The sequence below is a fragment of the Cryptotermes secundus genome, unplaced genomic scaffold (assembly GCF_002891405.2).
Source record: "Cryptotermes secundus unplaced genomic scaffold, Csec_1.0 scaffold43, whole genome shotgun sequence".
Classification (NCBI taxonomy): domain Eukaryota; kingdom Metazoa; phylum Arthropoda; class Insecta; order Blattodea; family Kalotermitidae; genus Cryptotermes; species Cryptotermes secundus.
The window spans coordinates 2,072,282-2,091,668 of record NW_019723298.1 but is presented as its reverse complement, the minus strand read 5'-3'; the positions used below and the strand labels follow the sequence as shown (position 1 = coordinate 2,091,668).

The window sequence follows — 19,387 nt, the reverse complement described above, 5'->3', positions numbered from 1 at the left end:
TGAAGACGGAGACAGATCCAGTCTCCGAAACGTGGTGGTCTTTTGTCTTTTACATACCAGACGATGGTTGAAGTCCAAAATAAGCCAAAAGAAGTACATATACATGTTAGTAGTAGAAAAGACGAGAGGCAGAAAGAAAATGAATATATAATCTTGTTGCTCTCTCTCTCTCACCTTTGCACTTTGAGTTCCCTCAGAATTAATCTTCAAGTCTGAGAAACATAGACTAACTAAAGGAATGCACTCAGAAGCAATGAAATCATGTCCCAAGTAAAGGAACGGGAAATGAATTCGCGGAACAAAATGAATCAGTACTTCTTCTGGCTTGTTTTGGATTTCATCCATCGTCTGGTATGTAAAAGAGAAAAGACCATGACGTTTCGGAGACTGGATCTGTCTCCGTCTTCAGGTGGGTAGGGAAGGATAAACCTACTCAGTACAGTATACACCATTGTCAGACTCCTTTCAAGTCGATCAGAATGAATCAGACGCAGCATTAAAGTGCAGAGCACAGCCTTGAAGAATTTCCCGAAGAATACAGCGTATTCTGGATTCATCGGCATCCAATAAAACACATTTGTGGAAACTTTGAAAATCCTGGCCTCTCTTGACGCTATCCGAGTTTCATTACGCGCGTATTTATCACTGCCAAAGTCCCTCGAACCAAATGCTAACATAAAACTAAAAAACAAACACCGTGGCTTTAGTTATAAAGCGAACTACACCAACCGAGCTACCGCCGCATGTCGGTGAAGTTAGTGCCAACTCTAACGGATAGAGGCTGTGGCGCGTGGTCAGCGCAACGAATTCCCACGGTCGTTAATCTTGGTTTTCTAGACCGGAGCCGCTGTTTCCTTGAAATAGCTCCTCAATTATCCCCACGAGGTCAAGTGGACACCGTTCCAGACCCACTACTTCTCAGAAAATCTTGTAGGGCCGGGAATCGAACCTGGACCTCTGGATCTGTAGCCAGGAACTCTGACCACTAGACCACAGAAGCGGAACATTAAACTAAATACCGTGGTAAGTATAAAATTGTCCCTGTGCTTAACTAATTAAGCACTACGCCTTGAAAACGTATAGAGGAGTGGATGTATAGTTCCACATTTTCTTGACCTCGGCACTAATTGTAGATGAGTGGTCAGCTTCACCGCCCTGCCGGTTTAACCCCGGGAAAGGCTCCTCCCCTTTCCCTACTGTATGGGAGGTTGGGTGAACCCCAGAGCCGGTCTGGAAGATATGGGGATGAGAAAATTCTTCACCACGTCGGAACTCGAACTACGAACCCTCAGTCGTCCAGCCCGTGGCCAGTCACTATATCGACTGCGCTATCCCGGCTCCAACTAAACAGCTATATTCCCTATATCTAACTATCCTCTCTGTCCATCTGAATATTGGCTAGTAAATTTTGAGTGGTGAACACGATTTCATGCAAACTGCGACCGTTCCGTTAGCTGTAACGTTATTAGTGTAATGAGCTTGATAACCTCTTATGAGTTATATAAGATTGAGTATTATATGACATTGTATTCGTAAAGCTACAGGGATGTAAGTAAATACTTTTACAAGCTAGTCCTATTATAAAAGGGTAAAGGTATCCATTTAACAGACTGTGGAGGCCCATAGGGTTGTGAGACGTCGAGGCTCTCACATTTTCCAATCGGCTCACAGATAGCGGTGAGGTTGTCAGCCTTACGCGCCGGCTGTCCTTTACCCCTAAAGGAAGATTCCTGGTACTCATTTCTGTTAATGGCCGAGTCGACCCCACGGTTCTTTTTGTTGTTATAGCATATTATTACTTAAGAATTCGGAGAAATGTCTTATTTGAGATATGTACAGATCAGTGGAGAAATAAGCTTCAGTTTTGTATAGATGTTAGTTACGTATACTCGTATTGTAAGGATCGCTATTGGTGTAAATGACTCGAGACCTTGCACAATGTCGTTCTTTGGTATACGAGTGTTACCGTTGTTTAACCTTCAGGTCCTGCTACCACAGCGTTGGTTACTTGGCTTGGTTAGGGACTATATTATCTTTCATATTGTGGTATATTTGTTCAAGGCAAGAACTGTGAAGCCAATAGAGACAACTATTGCTAGGAAACGGCTCTGTAAACGACAGTTACTAGGCAACGGTTTCGTAAGACGCAACACACGGATTGCATAACCCCGTTTTTCTATTGTTGCGTGCTTGTAGTATGTTGCTGGAGTTACCTAGCAACGACCTCTGTTTACAGAGTCACTGCTTAGCAACAGGTCTATACGCAACTATATATATAAAATACACTTCCTTGATGTATTTTTATGAATATTGCATAAAGGATTTCTTATATCCATAATTGCACGAACAGCAATATGTGATGTGCGGAACTTCGGCCATGCAGTACTAGCTGTGAAGATCACTTAAAACGCAATACATGTATGTACATATGTCATAATATATACAGTATATATACATAGACAGCATCTGAATATAAAGTTATGTAATCGCCCAGCATGGCAGGCTGATATTATAAGAAATATTAATCAGAGCGATTAACGTGTGTTATCACAGCCCAGAAGAGGGAAGAACCCATTCTTGCACTCTTGTGGGCGACTTAGGCCACTTCTTGCTGGGAAAGCCGGAAGCGTTTGTCGTCTTTCTTAGAATTTTGTGAAGTTTCAAAACCTCGGATATTCTTTGAGAACCTGAGATTTGACAGGTTCATGCAGCCATTCATTCTGGAGCAGGAGTATCTGGAATCGACGCTTTCCGGATTGTCCATCAAGGGCCTGTCTATAGAGCCGTTGACTGCCTAAGGCCGAAAATTCCCTGAGAAAGGCAGCTGATTGAGAAAAATAAAAATATTTAGACTTCCTTGTTTCCGAACGAGCCAATTAAGGATCTCGAGGGAGGAAACTCACGACTGAAGCTGGAGGCCCTGAGGTCTCTACCGTCTCAGAACGAACCATACACGGAATCCGTTCCCAGTCTTTACAAGTGGTAGGACGCAGAATCTGCGCCCTTCGGAATCTCTAAGTTAACAACCACTTAATTATTCGGCCAACTGGGATACATTACTTATTAGTGACCAGTGTGAACCACGACAATTCATTTAGCCACTGTGAATTAATGGACGTACATCATATTATTAAATTGGATTCCAGTAAACATAAGTGCTACGTAATAGAACCTCTCTGAGGTACGCCTGCGTGATCATGGTGTGTGCGCGTGCAGCTAGGTTCTTTCTGTCCTGTTAAGGAACGCCCTTTAAGATATAGAGATCAGATCTCCGCCTCTGCCGATTCTAGCCAAAGCCAGTCACCATCCTGTCTGACCTTACCCAAAGAACTGTACAAATTCATAGCCACCAGACAGGTGTCTACTGGCGCCCATTCATCCTTCTGCCTTCCAAGCTTGTCACTACGACAACGGTGAGGAAAGTGCGAGGAAAAGAGGTAAAGACGGCACCCCAGGTAGAGGAATCAGCGGCATCATCGTCCGAGGAAGGCCATAGCTGCGCCCCACGTCTACGGACTGCGGCGGCGACGTAAAGTCCAGCAGAGGGTGACTAAACCTGGCCATTGAACATTCTGGTAATTGAATTGACTGGAGACCCATCACTTCAACTACAGTAGAACTTGGTTATAACGTCATCAAAGGGACCTAAAAATAGTGTCGTTATAAACGAATGTCGTTGTAACCGAAATGGGCACATCCACAGTAGCCTTGTGTTAGTCACGTAAAAATCTACCAAAAACCGAGTTAAAATGTTGCATTTTTTAGTGAAATACATAGTTAAGTACAGACTAACGTGACATTAACGTGGAATTGCCCAAATGTGTAATATCAAAGACATATTACAGCGCTTTTCACTGACAATACACACCGCACTAATACTGTATATTAAAGGTAGGACTACTCACCAAATTACAGTAGATTACATCAATTGTTGTGCCTTACTGTACCTAGATACGAGTACAGTAATCAGTTATCTTCATCTGTTTCCTGTTACTTGCCCAATACACACTTTCTAAATTACGTTCAATGTCCATATCAGAGAAATTCAGGAATGAAAATGACGTTACATACGAGGTTGATGCATTTGTGCATGTCGTACTAAGCAAGGTATAAAAACAGTTGCTTTATGAGGAATTAGTTCGTACCATTGAATATTTGACGCAATAGACAAGGTGTCGCAGAAACCGATGTTGCTATAACCAAGTTTTACTGTATATCAGTTGTGGTCCCTATGTAGTAACCATTCGTCGAGGGTACAATCTAGGTTTCTAGTGGAAACCGGATGTGTATTTTTCCTCAAAGAAAAGTTTCGCGGGAGTGTAAGTCATTCCATTCTGTAGAGAAATAAAAGAGGAATGAGGTTGGGTGTGTGTGTGTGTGGAGGGGGGGGTGAAATCGTAGAGATGGAACACCTTGGCGGGGCAAAGCCCCTTTTCATTCTACTCGTGCTTATTGAAGTTATAAATTTCGCCACCATATCCAATTCCTTACTTCCGAGGTTCTTCTCCCTTCCGTTACACGGTATTCCAAAAATATATCCACAATAGAAAATACATTATACTGATCAAAAGGAGGGAAAGGAAATCTTGAAAAACAAATTACATGTGTTCAGTTATGATTGTAGGATACATCGTAAGGGACACTGACAGCGAGACAATTACGCATAATTGAAATAAATAAAAAAATTGATGTCACGTTCATATTGGTGTCATGACGTCACGGCTCCGATTCAGAATATCGGTGCTAGATGGATCTATGTGACACACACTCTCAAGAAGATGTGCCATTGTTAGTACGATACGTAGGTTCATGTTCCGGATTTTGTTGTCAAGAAAACATAATTTAATTTATATTTTGGAGTAGTAATTATTTTTAATGCTAGTGGGGTGGGACTAAGCTCCTTGTACTGACTGTGGCCACTTCTGGCCTATTTTACCAGCCCCAGATGATAGGTGAGGGTGATTGTGGAGCAGTTGGTTGAATGAAGATTGGCAGGGGAAACTGAAGTACTGGGAGAAAACCTGCCCCAGCGCCACTTTGTCCACCACGCCATGAAGAAGTAAAGGGGAGTGGAGGTATAGCTACACCAATTTTGAACTCGGCATTATACAGAGGTGTGTGGTTAGCTTCATGGTCCAGGCCGCGCCATATCTTAGCGGTTAGTCGCTTGCTTCCCACCGTGGCGGCCCTGGTTCGATCTCGGGTCTGGTCAGGTGGGATTTGTGGTGGACAAAGTTGCGCTGGAGCAGGTTTTCTCCGAGTACTTCGGTTCCCCTGCCAATCTTCATTCCACCAATTTCTCCACAATCACCCTCACCTATCATGTTAGGCTGGTAGAATAGGCCAGAAATGGCCGCAGTACAAGGGACTTAGCCCCACCCCACTAGGAAAGAAAAAATAGTTTCATGCCCCGGCCGCTTCATCCCCGGGGGAAACAAAGCCCACTCTACTCATTGGAATGGAGACTGCGTGGGCATCAGAGTCGGTCTGGACACCGTGGAGTAGAGAAAAATCTGTTGCCCCTACCGGGAATTTATCCCCGGCATCCCAGTCCTTAGAGGGGCACACGGTAATATAGCCGGAAGGTCGTGGGTTCTAGTCCCGATGAGGTCTTTTCAGTTGACCTAATTCTTCCGGCCGCAGTATGGCCCTGGGGTCGACTCAGCCTCTAATAAAAATGAGTATCAGGAATCTTCCTGGGAAGTAAAGGGCGGCCGGTGCGTAAGGCTGACAACCTCGCCGCCATCTGTGAGCCGATTGCCTAGAGAAATTGTGGGACCCTCGACGTCTTACAACCTTACGGTCCTCCACGACCTGTTACAGGGATAGCTTTACTTTTTTTTCCGGCCCTTAGCCTGTCTTTGTACCGACTGAGCTCTCCTGGATTCACTTTATAACAACAGTAAAAAGAAAAATCACGTCCCGTCTTTAGGTTATCAGACCCTTGCCAACAATTCTGGAGAATGTTTTCTTAACGAGAGGGCTAGTGCAGTTCGTCATGTCGCTATGGGTGTCAATTCAGAACAAGGAAAACTTCACTTTATTTATATAAAAAAAATGTAAAAAATGTTGATGACTCAGTAAAATGACTGATACGAGCTTTGTAGACCAAGAGTCGGTACAGCTCTTCAGATTAATATTTTACATGTCCCAAAAACCTTAATAAAGCGCATAAATGTGGGGGGGGGCGATAACTGGAGCATGAAATTTACCACTCACCTGCATATAAAGCCCAGACTAAAAGTTACTGGAGCTTCGTATCTGCTTCTATGAGATGATGTTGAAGGGTACTAATAATTTTAACTTTACGGATAACTTAACAAATAACTAAGTACGAGGGAGAGTCGGTAATTAGGTCACAAATGGAAGTAAAACAGCTCTAATGGACGTAATCAGTTTTCTATATGTATCACTAAGTAGCAGCACAATCCAGCTTCATGATCATCTAGGTAATAGATGCGCATGCGCATGGCCAGGAGCTGGTTTCAGCAGTCAAAATGACGACCGCGCTTGAGGAGTATACTACCGAAGAGCAGCTATCGTAATGGGAGAAAGGACTCAATGCAAAGAATATTCATAAAGAAATGTTTTCTGTTTTCTCTGGGAAGTGTTTTTCTCGTAAAGCGGTTCACAAGTGGGTCGAGAATTTCTCTACAGGACGTTGGAAATTTGCAGATAATGAAACGGGGGTGCGGAAGTCAACAGTCAAAAGACTTCTGGGCTGCGGTTTTCGACACACTGATAAATTGATGGGACAAGTGTATAAATGTTGGTGGCGGATATGTCGAGAAATTTAACGTTCTTTTTACAGTTTCGAATATTACATGTTTTACGTTTTACATCCGTTTATGATCGATTTACTGACTCTCCCCTGTCCACTAATGCACTCACTGATATCATAAACTGAATTTTGAACTCCGCTGGCACAACATCTCGCAATTGGGCACGGTTCTGAGCCAGATATAATCATATTATCGCAACAACTTATGTTTCTGAGATCCATCTTAATATAATCCTTAGCTTTCCTCAGTTTTCCAGGATGTCCACTAAATAAAATTCTGTACGCATTCCTTGCTTCCCACTGCCAGAGCTTCGTGGTTTATTCCATTTCTTTTTCGTGACAATAACAGGTGACATAAATCACGAAATTCTTTGTGATGCAGTCCAATAATCTAAGTTGTTCACTTTACTTTATTCTTCTTAGTGCCAGGATTTCCCTGGCAACTTTACTTTCAGGAACGTCTAATACATGTTCTTCAGGAAACATAGATACCATGTTTAATATACATATATAACAACTTGNTGTGTGTGTGTGTGTGTGGAATTACATGCGTGTTAGCACCTAAAATCGATATTCGCCTGTCTAAAATTCATGTGTGTTTCGGCCAGTTATTTAGCTCGTTTTAAAATTGTACGAAGTCAGACCATGTATAATAATTTTGGAATGTATTATTTTATATATTTATATTTCGTGCTACTGAATGTATACGTGATGGTTCAAGCCCTGGCCTAAATGATAACAAGTATTCATTTCGTTTACGCTTCCCATAATGTAATTACGTATTTCATTCCATGCCTTATTCTTTTATTCATATAACTACATCTTCTTTGTGTTTTATCTTTCAACGTTTCAGAATAATCGTCACGCAAATTTATATAAAGCCCTTCTTTTCTTTTATTCATAATCACATCTCTATAGTTCGTTCATAAAACGGTTATCATCAAATGGAATATGCACAACAATAATATAAATGGAAAACAAAAATTATGAAAAATATATCAAACATATAAACATGTAAAATGCAATAAGTTATACTAGATAAATTCTTATAATCTTTGCATTACAATATGGATATTTTTGATATTTTGTATATATTCCTCACGATGATGACTGGTTTACGGTCGAAACATGTAGTGTGTGATTAGGAATAAAAATCGAGAAAGTTTGTAACATAAGTTTTTATGAATGTTGATCTCAAACCTTGAACTGTATATTTAAATTATGACTTAGGTGCTCATTTTGAGAATTATTTACATGTACTTTCTGTGTAACAGCCGGAGATTACGCTTTTCTTACACCAAGATTGTGTGCCACCCTGTTCACAATATGCAGCAACTGGGGTACTTTTAATTTTGTGCACGAAGACAAACGACTGGAGCTAGTAGCTAAGGGAAATCTGGCAGGGCTGCTAGAGAAAGCCTTCACTGGAAATTAAATGAAACGAGCGGACACAAAGAGAAAGACAGAGAACCTCCCCATTTAAATTTTGTTACGAGTCGCGTTAAGGTGCTATGGTGTGTCGAAAATCGTTAACCACTCTGGATGTGTTTTAGCAGACCAGTGAAAAGTCTAGGGAATCTTGGAGAGGCTACTGCTGCTTCGTGGATTTCCTTTTATGAGCTCACTGTATTCAGTGCACTAAGTGAACATTTTGTCACGTGTAGGGTGGTACGCATGAAGAAAATAACGGGTTCTAGTTCGGTGATTGGATTTATTAGCTCCTTGGTTACAAGTTCTCTTAATCACAATTCAATACAGCGCCATCGTTGATTTTCACACTTTCCAATCACCGTGCACTATGATTTCTAGTCTTCACTAGTCGTCTCCTGGCAACGGATCTCAACACGGAAATTAGCACTTCAAATCACTATGATGTCTTTTTGCTATTTCGTCTTCAATCACTGAAACTTCGGGACTAAAAATTCTTCTGGACTCACTCCTCAAATTCACATTGGGACTGACGGTTAGTCAGTAAGTCAGTCTTGGTGTCGAGCTCCATGACCAGATATTCATTACTGTGGATAGAAACGCAACAGCTTTCTAATTTTTTAAATGTAGTTTTTGTTGACAGTACAGTAAAGTACAGTTGTGACGGACCCGAATATGACGGGATTCCTGACAAATCGGGTAAAATCTGGCCGTGTGCAGTTGTGAATTTTTAGAGATGTTAAGGCGCTAAGCATGTTTTGTAGTTACGAAATTATTTAAAAGAATACATTGTAAACACCTTTTATGTAATGCTCTTGTAATGCTCCGTAAATACCCTTTAACTTGGTTACAGCGGACATCGCCGATAACGACCCCCCTCCCCCTATTAGTCCGTTATAACGAGGGTTTACTGTGTTGTGGCTTCGTCTCCCGTTATTAAAATGACAAGCTCTTAGATATATCATTACATTGCTATACCAGGCATTAAATTTTAAACAATTATTATTTAATAATCTACAACAGAACAAAATTTAATTCTCATGCAGTAGCGTAAGAATTTCCAATTCTTTATAAAGTCTCAGGTGCTTTTAGTTTCATAACCTTTAAAAATGTCATTCTTTCGTACCGTACCAATTTTATGACTGTTTCCTTTCAAACACTAATAAATTTATAGTTTGTTATCATGTTTCCTGTAACATTTGTAAAGAGAGTGCTGGAAGTTAAACTGTTGATACTGACTGCGAGAAAGAGACTTGTGAGGAGGTTGTAAACTGGAGCATAAATCAGGATTCACAGTGTAATTTATGTTACTGTTAAGTTCAGCTGGACACTTTACACGCCCTACATTCCCTTACCCTGATCCCTGCCAGAGAGGACGCTGTATTTTGTCCACTGAGTAAGCAAGCGTCTGTCTGAGCATAGCGTTGTGGAACTGTATAGAATGTCATTGTCGCTATGACGTATCAGCTACTTGACCTCTGCGTGACTTCTCTACACTCACGCCGTTAATTATCAGTCGAAACGCTCTTCACTGCCTGATCCATACAGCAGCGAACTTATTTTTAGTTCAGTTCACCGATTAACTGCAGGGAGAAGTTTGGTTGAAACTGCGCCGCTTTCTACCGTGTTGTTTTCCTGGGCAGCATTTTTACGTGAGTTCATTTGTTTCTATGAAAACTTCGGTAATGCAGTTCTCTGTGTTGTATGTGCTACGAAAGATCCGAAATTGGTGTTTTGTTTTAGCCTCGTGTCCATCTGTGTTTAATTCATTTCGTTACTGACTGTGTGACCGGAATATCTCAGTGTAGTGAATGGCTGAAGGCTGGATGGTCAAGGTTCGGTTCACATCTCTGGAAGGGATTTTTCTCTTCTCCATGGCGTCTAGACTGGTTATGAAATCCGCTCAGCGGCCATCTTATCTAACTACCGGGGGTAAAAAAGGCGGAGCGTGAAGTTTGCCACGTAACTTAAATCTAGTGCCCACATTAAGCCTGCGTGGAGTTATACCTCCGCTTACTGCCATGTTTTCATTACCTCGTGCGTAATTAAGCGCTGGAACAATTCTTTCGTTACCTTATTGGTGTGTTGTAATGAGATGGTAATAAGAATAGTACATAATTTGTATATTGCCGTAACAAAAGGTAAACGCACCTGAGACATATAAAACTGCCATTCCTTACTGTACTGTAAAATTAAATTCTGTTTAGTCGTGGAATATAAACCTTTTAAGGCCCGGTGGTTCTGTGAGTAACGCTGCATTCTCCTCACAGAGTGCGTCTGAGTGCTCCGCAGGGTTAGTTCTCGGAATAAACAGCAACAGTTTCCCTGAACAGCATTAACCGGTTCTTTGTGCCGGAGTTGTAATGTACCTGTGAGGCATAAACTGAATTTTTGCATATTATTTAGGAGAAATTCAGTCTTCAGAGCGTTACTTAAGGAAATATGTTCAATCTGACGGGGGTCTTTAAAAATGATTTGTATTACGTAATACATGCTGCTGTTTAAAGCGTTCATAATATCTTACTTCAAAAGTGACACACACAGAACAAACAACCACGTTAGTTACTTGCCTCAAGATTCATGAAGTCACCCTTAAAATTAAGTAAAAGGGAAGAAGAAAATGGTCGGAATTTGTTTGGACCTAGGAAGTGAAAAATATATCAATATTCCATGACACCATGATTATCGCTATCATCAACAGAATCATTATTATTAAGTAATAGATAAGTTAACTTATTTAGTATCTGTAGAATAACTTCCCAAAGGAATATTGAGAGCGACATTTCTTATTTTGTAGAATTACTTCGCGAGACAGATGTCATTTCATTCTTATCATCTGTGTACGAGTGACGCAACCTCATTAGTAATGAGAGTTGTACAAAAATGCTACAGATTAGGTAGAGCTATCCATATAACAGGCCATGAAGGCCCATAGGGTTGTGGAACGTCAAGGCTCCCCACATTATCTAGACAATCGGCTCACAGATAACGGTAAGTTTGTCAGCCTTACGCGCCGGCCGCTCTTTACTCCCAGTAAGATTCCTGGTTCTCTTTTCTGTTAGAGGCTGAGTCGACCCAAGGGTCATAATGCGGCTGGAAGTATTAGGTAAATTGAAAAAAAAAATCCACCTCATCGGGACTCGAATCTGCGAACTTCCGGCTTGTAGCATAGTGCCAACGCTACCGCGTGCCCCCTGCTACAGATTAACAGTGCCTTAAATGCCCTGTTTGCCACTCCATTAGTATGACAAGAATTATACCTGTATAATCAGTTCTAGCATGTGTATTGTTCTTTTCGGTGTAGTCTATATCAGCTGTAAAGTACAGAAGCTGTGGCCGATCGAATGTTTGTAATCTGGTTCCGCTTATTTTAACGTTGAAGCATGGAATTCAACTAACTGGAATATGTTTGTGTGCAATGGGCTAATTACCTTGAAAGCTACACATGTTGTTCAATGGGAAAATTCCCATGTGTATACATAAGACATTTAAATACACTGTTATTTTGAAAACAGTTGAGCGACCAATCGCTGGAACGTGTGGGTGGGTGCAGCTGTTTGAACTGTTGCCACATGGCGCCACACAGGGACGTGGCGAGAGAGGGAAGCCTGTCTGGCGGTCTCTGTGACCTCAGTACACCGATCAGTTACACTGAATGTCCGACACAAGAATTGGCCCGTGTTGGAATTTTAGAATCTCAAAATCGATGCTTGTAAAACGTACTGTCTAGTGGGTTGTGGCATCTTGTAGTACGGTAGAAGTACAGTGACGTTTCGGAAGAATATACTGCTGCCATCTTCAGGATCGAATATGTGTTAAGCAGACAACGAGAAAGGAAAACGTTAGAATTTTTTCATGTTACTACATGACGTCATATCCTGACGATAGTACTCTTTATTACCCTGACCGAGTTTCTTCGTGGTTAACCCCAGCCCTTCCGGGTGAAGGTCGGAATAGCCCTCCAACGGACAAGAGTGCAATTTTGGCCTAATCGAGATACTGTCCCAGAATGTTTGTGGAGGGACTGAGGAAGAGAATGAAAAACCTTAGTCAGGATAACTGGTGTCTCGGTCGAGCTTCGAACCACGTACACCATAAATGCTGTTCTAGATCGTTGCCGTTGAACGATCCTGTCAGGCAGAAATTGTTCGGGAGAAGACAGATGAAGATAATCTGGCGTATGGACCCGTTGCTAAACAGTGACTCTGTAAACATCGGCCGTTGCTAGGTAACGTCCGCAACATTCACACACGCAACAATAGAAGAACGACGTTTTGCTATCTGGTCCGCGCCGCGACTATTGCTATGCAACTACGGGGTAAATACGCCTCTACATCAATAGAGTCTTTTTTTTTTCTTGCGTGGTCCATTCCTAGGAGTTATCGTGAAGACAACCGTGGCTACAAGGCAGTTGAGGGTTCAGTTGTGGAGTGGTAATGAGAGGGCAACGGAAAAGGAATAATCTTCGTTGCTAACATTCGTTACCAGGAAACGTCTAGTGAAGTCACGGCAGAGGAATAGCCATTGTGGAGAACTATTACTAAGTAAAGACTAATGGAAATAGACTGAGAAGACTTAGTGTCGAATGATTTGTGGTGTGGAAATCGGCACTAGTGTAATAATTATTTGTAGTTTTTACCTGTAAATGGTCAATAAATCTATTCACCAATCCAAACCTCGTCTATAATCACTAATACAGGCGACAATAATTAGATGATTTTATTTCACTACGTTTTTTGTTTCTTACCGAATGATTTGGTCGGAAGATTCTCTTGGTGTACAAGATTTGTGTCACCACATAAAAGCAAGTTCATAATCTGTGTAGCTGTTGAAGGAGAGGTCTGATAAGAAAATATTGCCGAGTGAATTAGATAGTATAACTTCGTATACTAAAGAAGCCCAGGCATTCGGTCAGGGTCTGTACTGACAAAACCACGAGTTTGTTGCAAATGTGCCACGAGACCGTATCGTCTTGTCAAGAATAAGAGGCCGTCAGAGATGGATCAGTTGTTGTTCATGCTCCTGTCAGCTGGTTCATGCTTGGAAGTCAGGGAGATAAGAAGCCGCAAGATACCAGTTCATATCTTATCTGCATGATAGCTACCCTTCTAGCGTGCAGGGGATCTGACCTTGTTATGGCTGCTGATCGGACACGCCTTACATCTTCACCAAATACTCGTATCTTGCCTGAGTAAGACTCCCAAGTTTACTTTATTTAATTTATTTCACGATTTATTTAAATGTCCATTGCCACTGTATGTGATGCATGGAAATGACAGGAAGATTAGATTAAAGGGCCCGTTTTGCTTGTGCAGTTTCAAGACGTCAGGTAAGACGGAACACTGAAGAGGGCACAAACATTCCGTTTTGTTCTCAGTCTTGCGCTCAGTCTTCGCAGATCGTGCACGGAGGAACATGGTGAAGGAACTTATAATTACACAGCTCTAGCTTTGAGATCAAAAACGTTTTTTTTATTATGCTTATTATGCTTATTTAAAATCTACATCATTTTAGAGTATTAAGTAAATGTGTTGTAGGTGGTTGCCTTGCAATGGAAATATCCAGTGATGTTTCTCCTACATGTAGCCTATTTCATTGATTGATGATGTCTTGGGGCCATGTTCTGTTCAGTCTTCCTGTCACTGGACCGTTGGTGTATAATTCTTCTATTAATTTGTTGTCATGGTTTACAGTTTGGTTTTTATACCTTTCAGCCATTCTTAGTATTTCATTTTTGACGAAGGGTATCTTTAGGTCGTTATGGAGTGTAAGGTTGCTGACATACCATGACGCATCTGCAATTGCCCTTAGTGTTTTTGATTGGAATCTCTGGATGAGATTGATTGTCGACGGCTTTGCACATCCTCATAGCTGAAGACCATAGGATCAAATAGGTTTCAATGTAGCTTTGTATAGTAATATTTTGTTAGTCATAGAGAGCTATGATTTTCTATTGAGAAGCCAATACATTTGACGATATTTCATGTAGCCTTTGATCGAGGTGGAGGCCGAGATACTTCGTTTCTGTGGCTGTAGGTATTTGCACGTTGTTCATTGTAGATCAAAAACTATAAACTTGGCGTATAATTATTATCTGTTCCTTTGTCAGACTTTTGAGAATCCTTGACTTTCTTGAGTTCTTTTCGAAAACAGCTTCGTAATGAATTAATTTTTTTACCACTGCTTCCTTTGTTGCTTCTGGATCAATTTTCGATAACTTAACTCGTAACTGTTCATAAACAACATTTTTTTTTCTATTTTTATCGAAGTACTCTTTACTTTTGATCTTCCACAAACACGGATTACTACGATACAGCTGAATGAATTCGCTCAAAAATGCTCGGGGTACGATTCTCAAGTCCGACATATCGGAATCCACAGTTGGAACTATTAGTTAAAATTGACGCTAAAACTATAGGCTCCACACACGCTCCAACTTGCTCGCAGACATGCCTGTATACGCACAGAAAAATCAGTCTCTAACAGATTTACTTCAAGCCAAGCCTAAGACAGTACAGGGACGAAAATTCTACCTGACGTCTTAGACTTGCACAGGCAAAACGGACGTCCTTAAGGATTGGGAAGAACCTCGAAGGAAGCATCCTTGGCATCTTTGTATGTAAATGTCCAAGACTGTATCTTCTGTAGTTATTAGGATATTACACGATGTATATACTTGTATGTTCGTCATATGTGTTAGAGAGTAGTTACGAATAGGAGCAGGAAATATCAACAATGGAAGGTATGCTTGAGTAGGCATTACAGCATCAAGTTTTGCCAAACTAAGTCATGTAGAGACGAACTTCTTTGCTGCACATTTCTATTCAACGCCTTAGTATAAATGCAACTGTCTTTCCACAGTTTTTCAAGCAGCTGGGCTTTCAGTATTTCAGTACCTAACAATTTACCGCACTACCACCTTCTGCAGAATCTAAGATTAAGCCAAGCAAAAGGCAATAAGCATGCACCTGTGCTTGTTCTCTTCGAACCCGAAGATGGAACAGATACATTCCTCCAAAACGACGATAAACTGTTATCAGAGTACACGATGTACTCCCAGACGTTGGAACTCTGCAGATATGCTGATTTTCTTTTGCACGGTAAAGAGGAATGGAACATGGAGGAAGGGCTGTAGCCTATTTCAAGACATTACAGCAATATTTTGATAGTTGAAAATGTGTTCGGGATTCGAAACGCATGTCCCCAAAATTTAAGTGTTAACTTTTCATGTCTTTCACAGATTTATTATGTGGCGTAAGAAGATGTAACCCTTCTTTACTTTACTTGTCATATTATGTTCGCTGAAAGTTTAAAGAAGTATTAATTAACATCCAAATTAAGAGACCGAATTTTGCTCATGCAGAGTCCCATCTTCTGGGATATACCAACGTGTAGTCCGTTGAAAGTCAACCGACTACATGACGTCATAATCCAGAAACTAGGACTCCTCATAACGTTCGCTGTGAGAGCCTCGAGTCCTGTATGCTCATGTAATTAAAACGCAAACGTCTGGAAGTGACGAATCAAACCACGTCCGGTAACTGCACTGCAGTACTTTCACGTCGCTTTCACATGTGTTGCTCCCACTCACATTGGGGCTCATTTCACAGTGTTCTCTAATTTGTCAAGAATATAAAATAGGATACATAGGCTCAGGAAACAGAAAAGTTTCATGTCAGTCCCATTCACTGCATATTATTTTCTCACTTCTTAAATACAGTAAACGTAATACAGTTTTCAGGGAAAAATATAAAAAATAACGTAACAGAAGTGAACGGAGAAGTTCATGGAGGTAGGCCTAGGTCCACTGGGGCTGTAGTGCCAAGGAAAAAAAAAACGTAACAAATTAATTTTCATAGCCCAGTGAATGAAGAAGTATGACGCAACGAAAGTAGATGATTATTTTGTGATGCTGACTTTCATCTGCTGTCACAGCAATTGAGTGTAATCGTCTGGCAGCGTCCGACATATTGTTCAGCCAGTTGCGCCCGACGACTCCGCCTGGGCGGCCGAACGATTTGCGGGAAGCTCTGAGAAGGGCTCACACTATATTTGTATTCAACTTACAGTGGGAACGTATCGTCATTTAGTGACGTAGACCGTTACGTCGTCACGATACTTCCGGTACCCGTGCGAGTAGATGCGCAGGACTTCCATTCCTTAAGATCGCCTGCGCATGGTTCGATGTACCCTGGTCTGCAGAGCAGAGGCACTTCAGTAGATATTCATATAAAGTCATTATAATGTAAGAATGGCTTCATGAAGTCTGTATGTTTGATTGTGCTTTCCTATCTCGCCTCCGTGCAGGTGTTGGAGATGGTACGATTCCTCCATTTAGCGAGGAGTTGTCTGCAAATCACAGGAGAGGCAGTGGCGCTGAGGAGCTCTTGCTTTGCACAGTGCGACAGGTGTTTCCTGGGAACAAACACTGTGCCCCACTGGAGTGCGGGACATGTGACTGGTAAGAGAGATAGTAGCGTAAGGCTTTTGTTTTCGGAAGATTAGTTAAGTCTGCAGCAGTCTGCAGCCACATGCTACCGCTGGTTCTTCGCTCGCGGATTTTTTCTTCTACCCTGAAGATAGAAGTGATACGTTCCTCCGAAACGTCGGTTTATACAGTATCTACACGGCGCCACATCCCAGAAGACGGCATTATTTATAGTCACTACCGTGAAAACCTCAAATCTTACTTCGTGATTTTTTGTTTTCTTTGAAACATTCTTTCATGCCTCAGATAGTTAGGAAAGAAAACAGATCTTTTAACAGATCTTGTAGCAACTTGGCAGGAACTATGTAAGCTATTTATAGCCGAAAGAAATGCGTATAAATATTATAACGCGGATATTCAAAGGATGTTACTGGTCTTTTAGAAGAAGTTTTGTTTCTTGGCACGTTTCCTATCGAAATGCTGCAAAAATGCACCAATCAGCGTCGCTGTATTTACTCGTCCGTCTGCATATCTGATCGTATGTAACAACTGAGTTGTTGCATAACGAATGTTCATGAAATTTTATATTGGGGACTTAACGGAGGAGGAAAATAATTTTTTTTTTGGGCGGTGGGGGCTTGAACTTGTACGTTGTTTTGATCTGTGTGAATTTATTGACATTATAGGAGAGCATGATTTTTGTAAGATTTTCATGAAATTTTTAAGGGATAAATTTTGGGTTCTACTGACCCCCAAATTCAATATTTCAAATATTGCAATACATCGTGGCCAATTTCAGAGCTAGGCATGTCACATTCTCGCAAAATACTCGTAAAGGATAATTGTTTAATCTAAAATATGGATTTTTTTGTATGTAACTTATTTGGCCTGCAAATTAAGTCCAATTATTTTATTCCTTTTTTAAATATTAAAATGACGTTCTACGACCTTTAGGGATCACGCGGGAAAATAAATTAAATTTGTTTACAATCTCCTAATAATAGGTATAAAAGACCAGAAGAGAGCTGCAGAAATTATTCTTTTCTTATTTAAATGTTAGTGTCCTTTTCCTTAACCAGAGTGTGTGAAATACATTCCACTCTTGGATAAAATAGGATAACAATAATTGTCACTAAAGAAGAAGACCTGCAGTCACTAAATATTTATCAGAGCAAAAATATTTCTAACAGATTTTTAAAGAACAACAAAACATGTTTTACGTCTAGTACACTTTTTGTGAAATTTGATTGGTTTTCGAGATAACTGAATTAAGAGTCACGGGTCATGAGAAATCGAGGAACAAAAGCGCATCGGTTGCGGCAGGATTATTACGCATGTGTATACATTTTGTTGTGTCATATTTCATTTCGGTGATACGAGGAATTTGTCTGCTATACATAATTAATAATAGCTCCTGCTGTGGGGGTACGCGGTAGCGTAGTTGGTTGAGGCACTGTGCTACAAGCCGTAAGGTCGCGGGATCGAATCACGATGAGGTCATTGGATTTTTTCAATTTACGTAATCATTCCGGCCACACTATGGCCCTGGGGTCGACTCAGCCTCTAACAGAAAGAAATACCAGGAATATTCTTGGAATGTTCTTTGGGGTGAAGGGCGGCCGGCGAGTAAGGCTGACAACCTTACCGCCATCTATGAGCCGATTGTCTAGAAAATGTGGGAACCTCAACATCTCACAACCCTATGGGCCTCAACGGCCTGTTACAGGGATACCTTTACTTTTTTACTTTAACCCCTGCTGTACCTTTATTAATAAGGCAAAAAAAAAAGGTGTGTATTCAGTATCTTAATTATGTTCATGATTTTCTTTAGATTTCCGAACATTCGCCACCTACAGAACCCTCTCAGTGACGAAGAAGTATGGCGTGGAGAACCACACCCTGTCTAATATGACAGAGCTGAAACCAGTCACTGGACATCGCATCGGACTGTCTAGGCATTACGGCAAAGAAGCTGTCGAACATCGGAAGACAAAACTGTACGACTTCCATGTCCAGTTGAATGGGAAGATGGTGCCATTCGGAGGTTACTTACTTCCGGTAATAATGTAAATGACGAATCCTTAAATATCCCTTCACATCTGTAACTACACTAGGATTCGGTCCAAACGTGGGATCACTTCCAAAGATTCTCGCGTCCTACCGTCTGAAAAGTAATTGCGGAACCGAATAAGAGGCCTGGGCCCTGAATGGGCTGGAAGAGACATTGAAAAAAATAAAAGATTCTCACGTCGTAAGAATGAAACCAATAAGCACGAGGTCGGCAGCTTTCGATGCTGCAGAAGAAAATATACTGCGGTTTTCACAAAACTTAAGATATATTTTACATGGCCGACTCTTTTAATTGACATTTTAGTCTACTTTCTTTTTTTCTTTTTGAATGGATTATTGAGGAAACCAGAGTCGGAGTGTACGCAGGTAGCTGGAGTGGGTTTAAAATGCTAAATTACTTCAAGTTAGAGCTGCAAAATGGTGGGCCCCTGCAGTTTAGACATTTTATACGGTGTTTTGTGTGCAAGATAACATAGAAAACGCGAGACGAGTGTGTGTGCCTTTAGCGGATTTTGAACCCACAAGTATCGGTATAGACACGTAGAAGTTTGTCGCGTAAGACAATTCGTGTGTAGCAGCGCACTACAATGTACCAAATAACCGTAACCCAAATGGTTATTGTTATTGTTGTTATTGTTATTATTATTATTATTATTATTATTATTATTATTATTATTATT

General features: G+C 41.0%; 1 protein-coding gene across 1 annotated transcript in view; it reads left to right on the top strand.

The window, feature by feature from the left end:
* Window positions 1–9,715: 9,715 nt before the first annotated feature.
* Window positions 9,716–19,387, top strand: part of LOC111861646 (aminomethyltransferase, mitochondrial) — a 17,059-nt gene continuing 7,387 nt past the window's right edge. Inside the window, exons 1-3 of the mRNA XM_023846381.2 lie at window positions 9,716–9,861; window positions 16,517–16,670; window positions 18,469–18,695. Of these exons, the coding sequence (XP_023702149.1) occupies window positions 16,526–16,670; window positions 18,469–18,695 (372 nt within the window). The 5' untranslated portion in view covers window positions 9,716–9,861; window positions 16,517–16,525. The remainder of the gene's footprint in view (window positions 9,862–16,516; window positions 16,671–18,468; window positions 18,696–19,387) is intronic.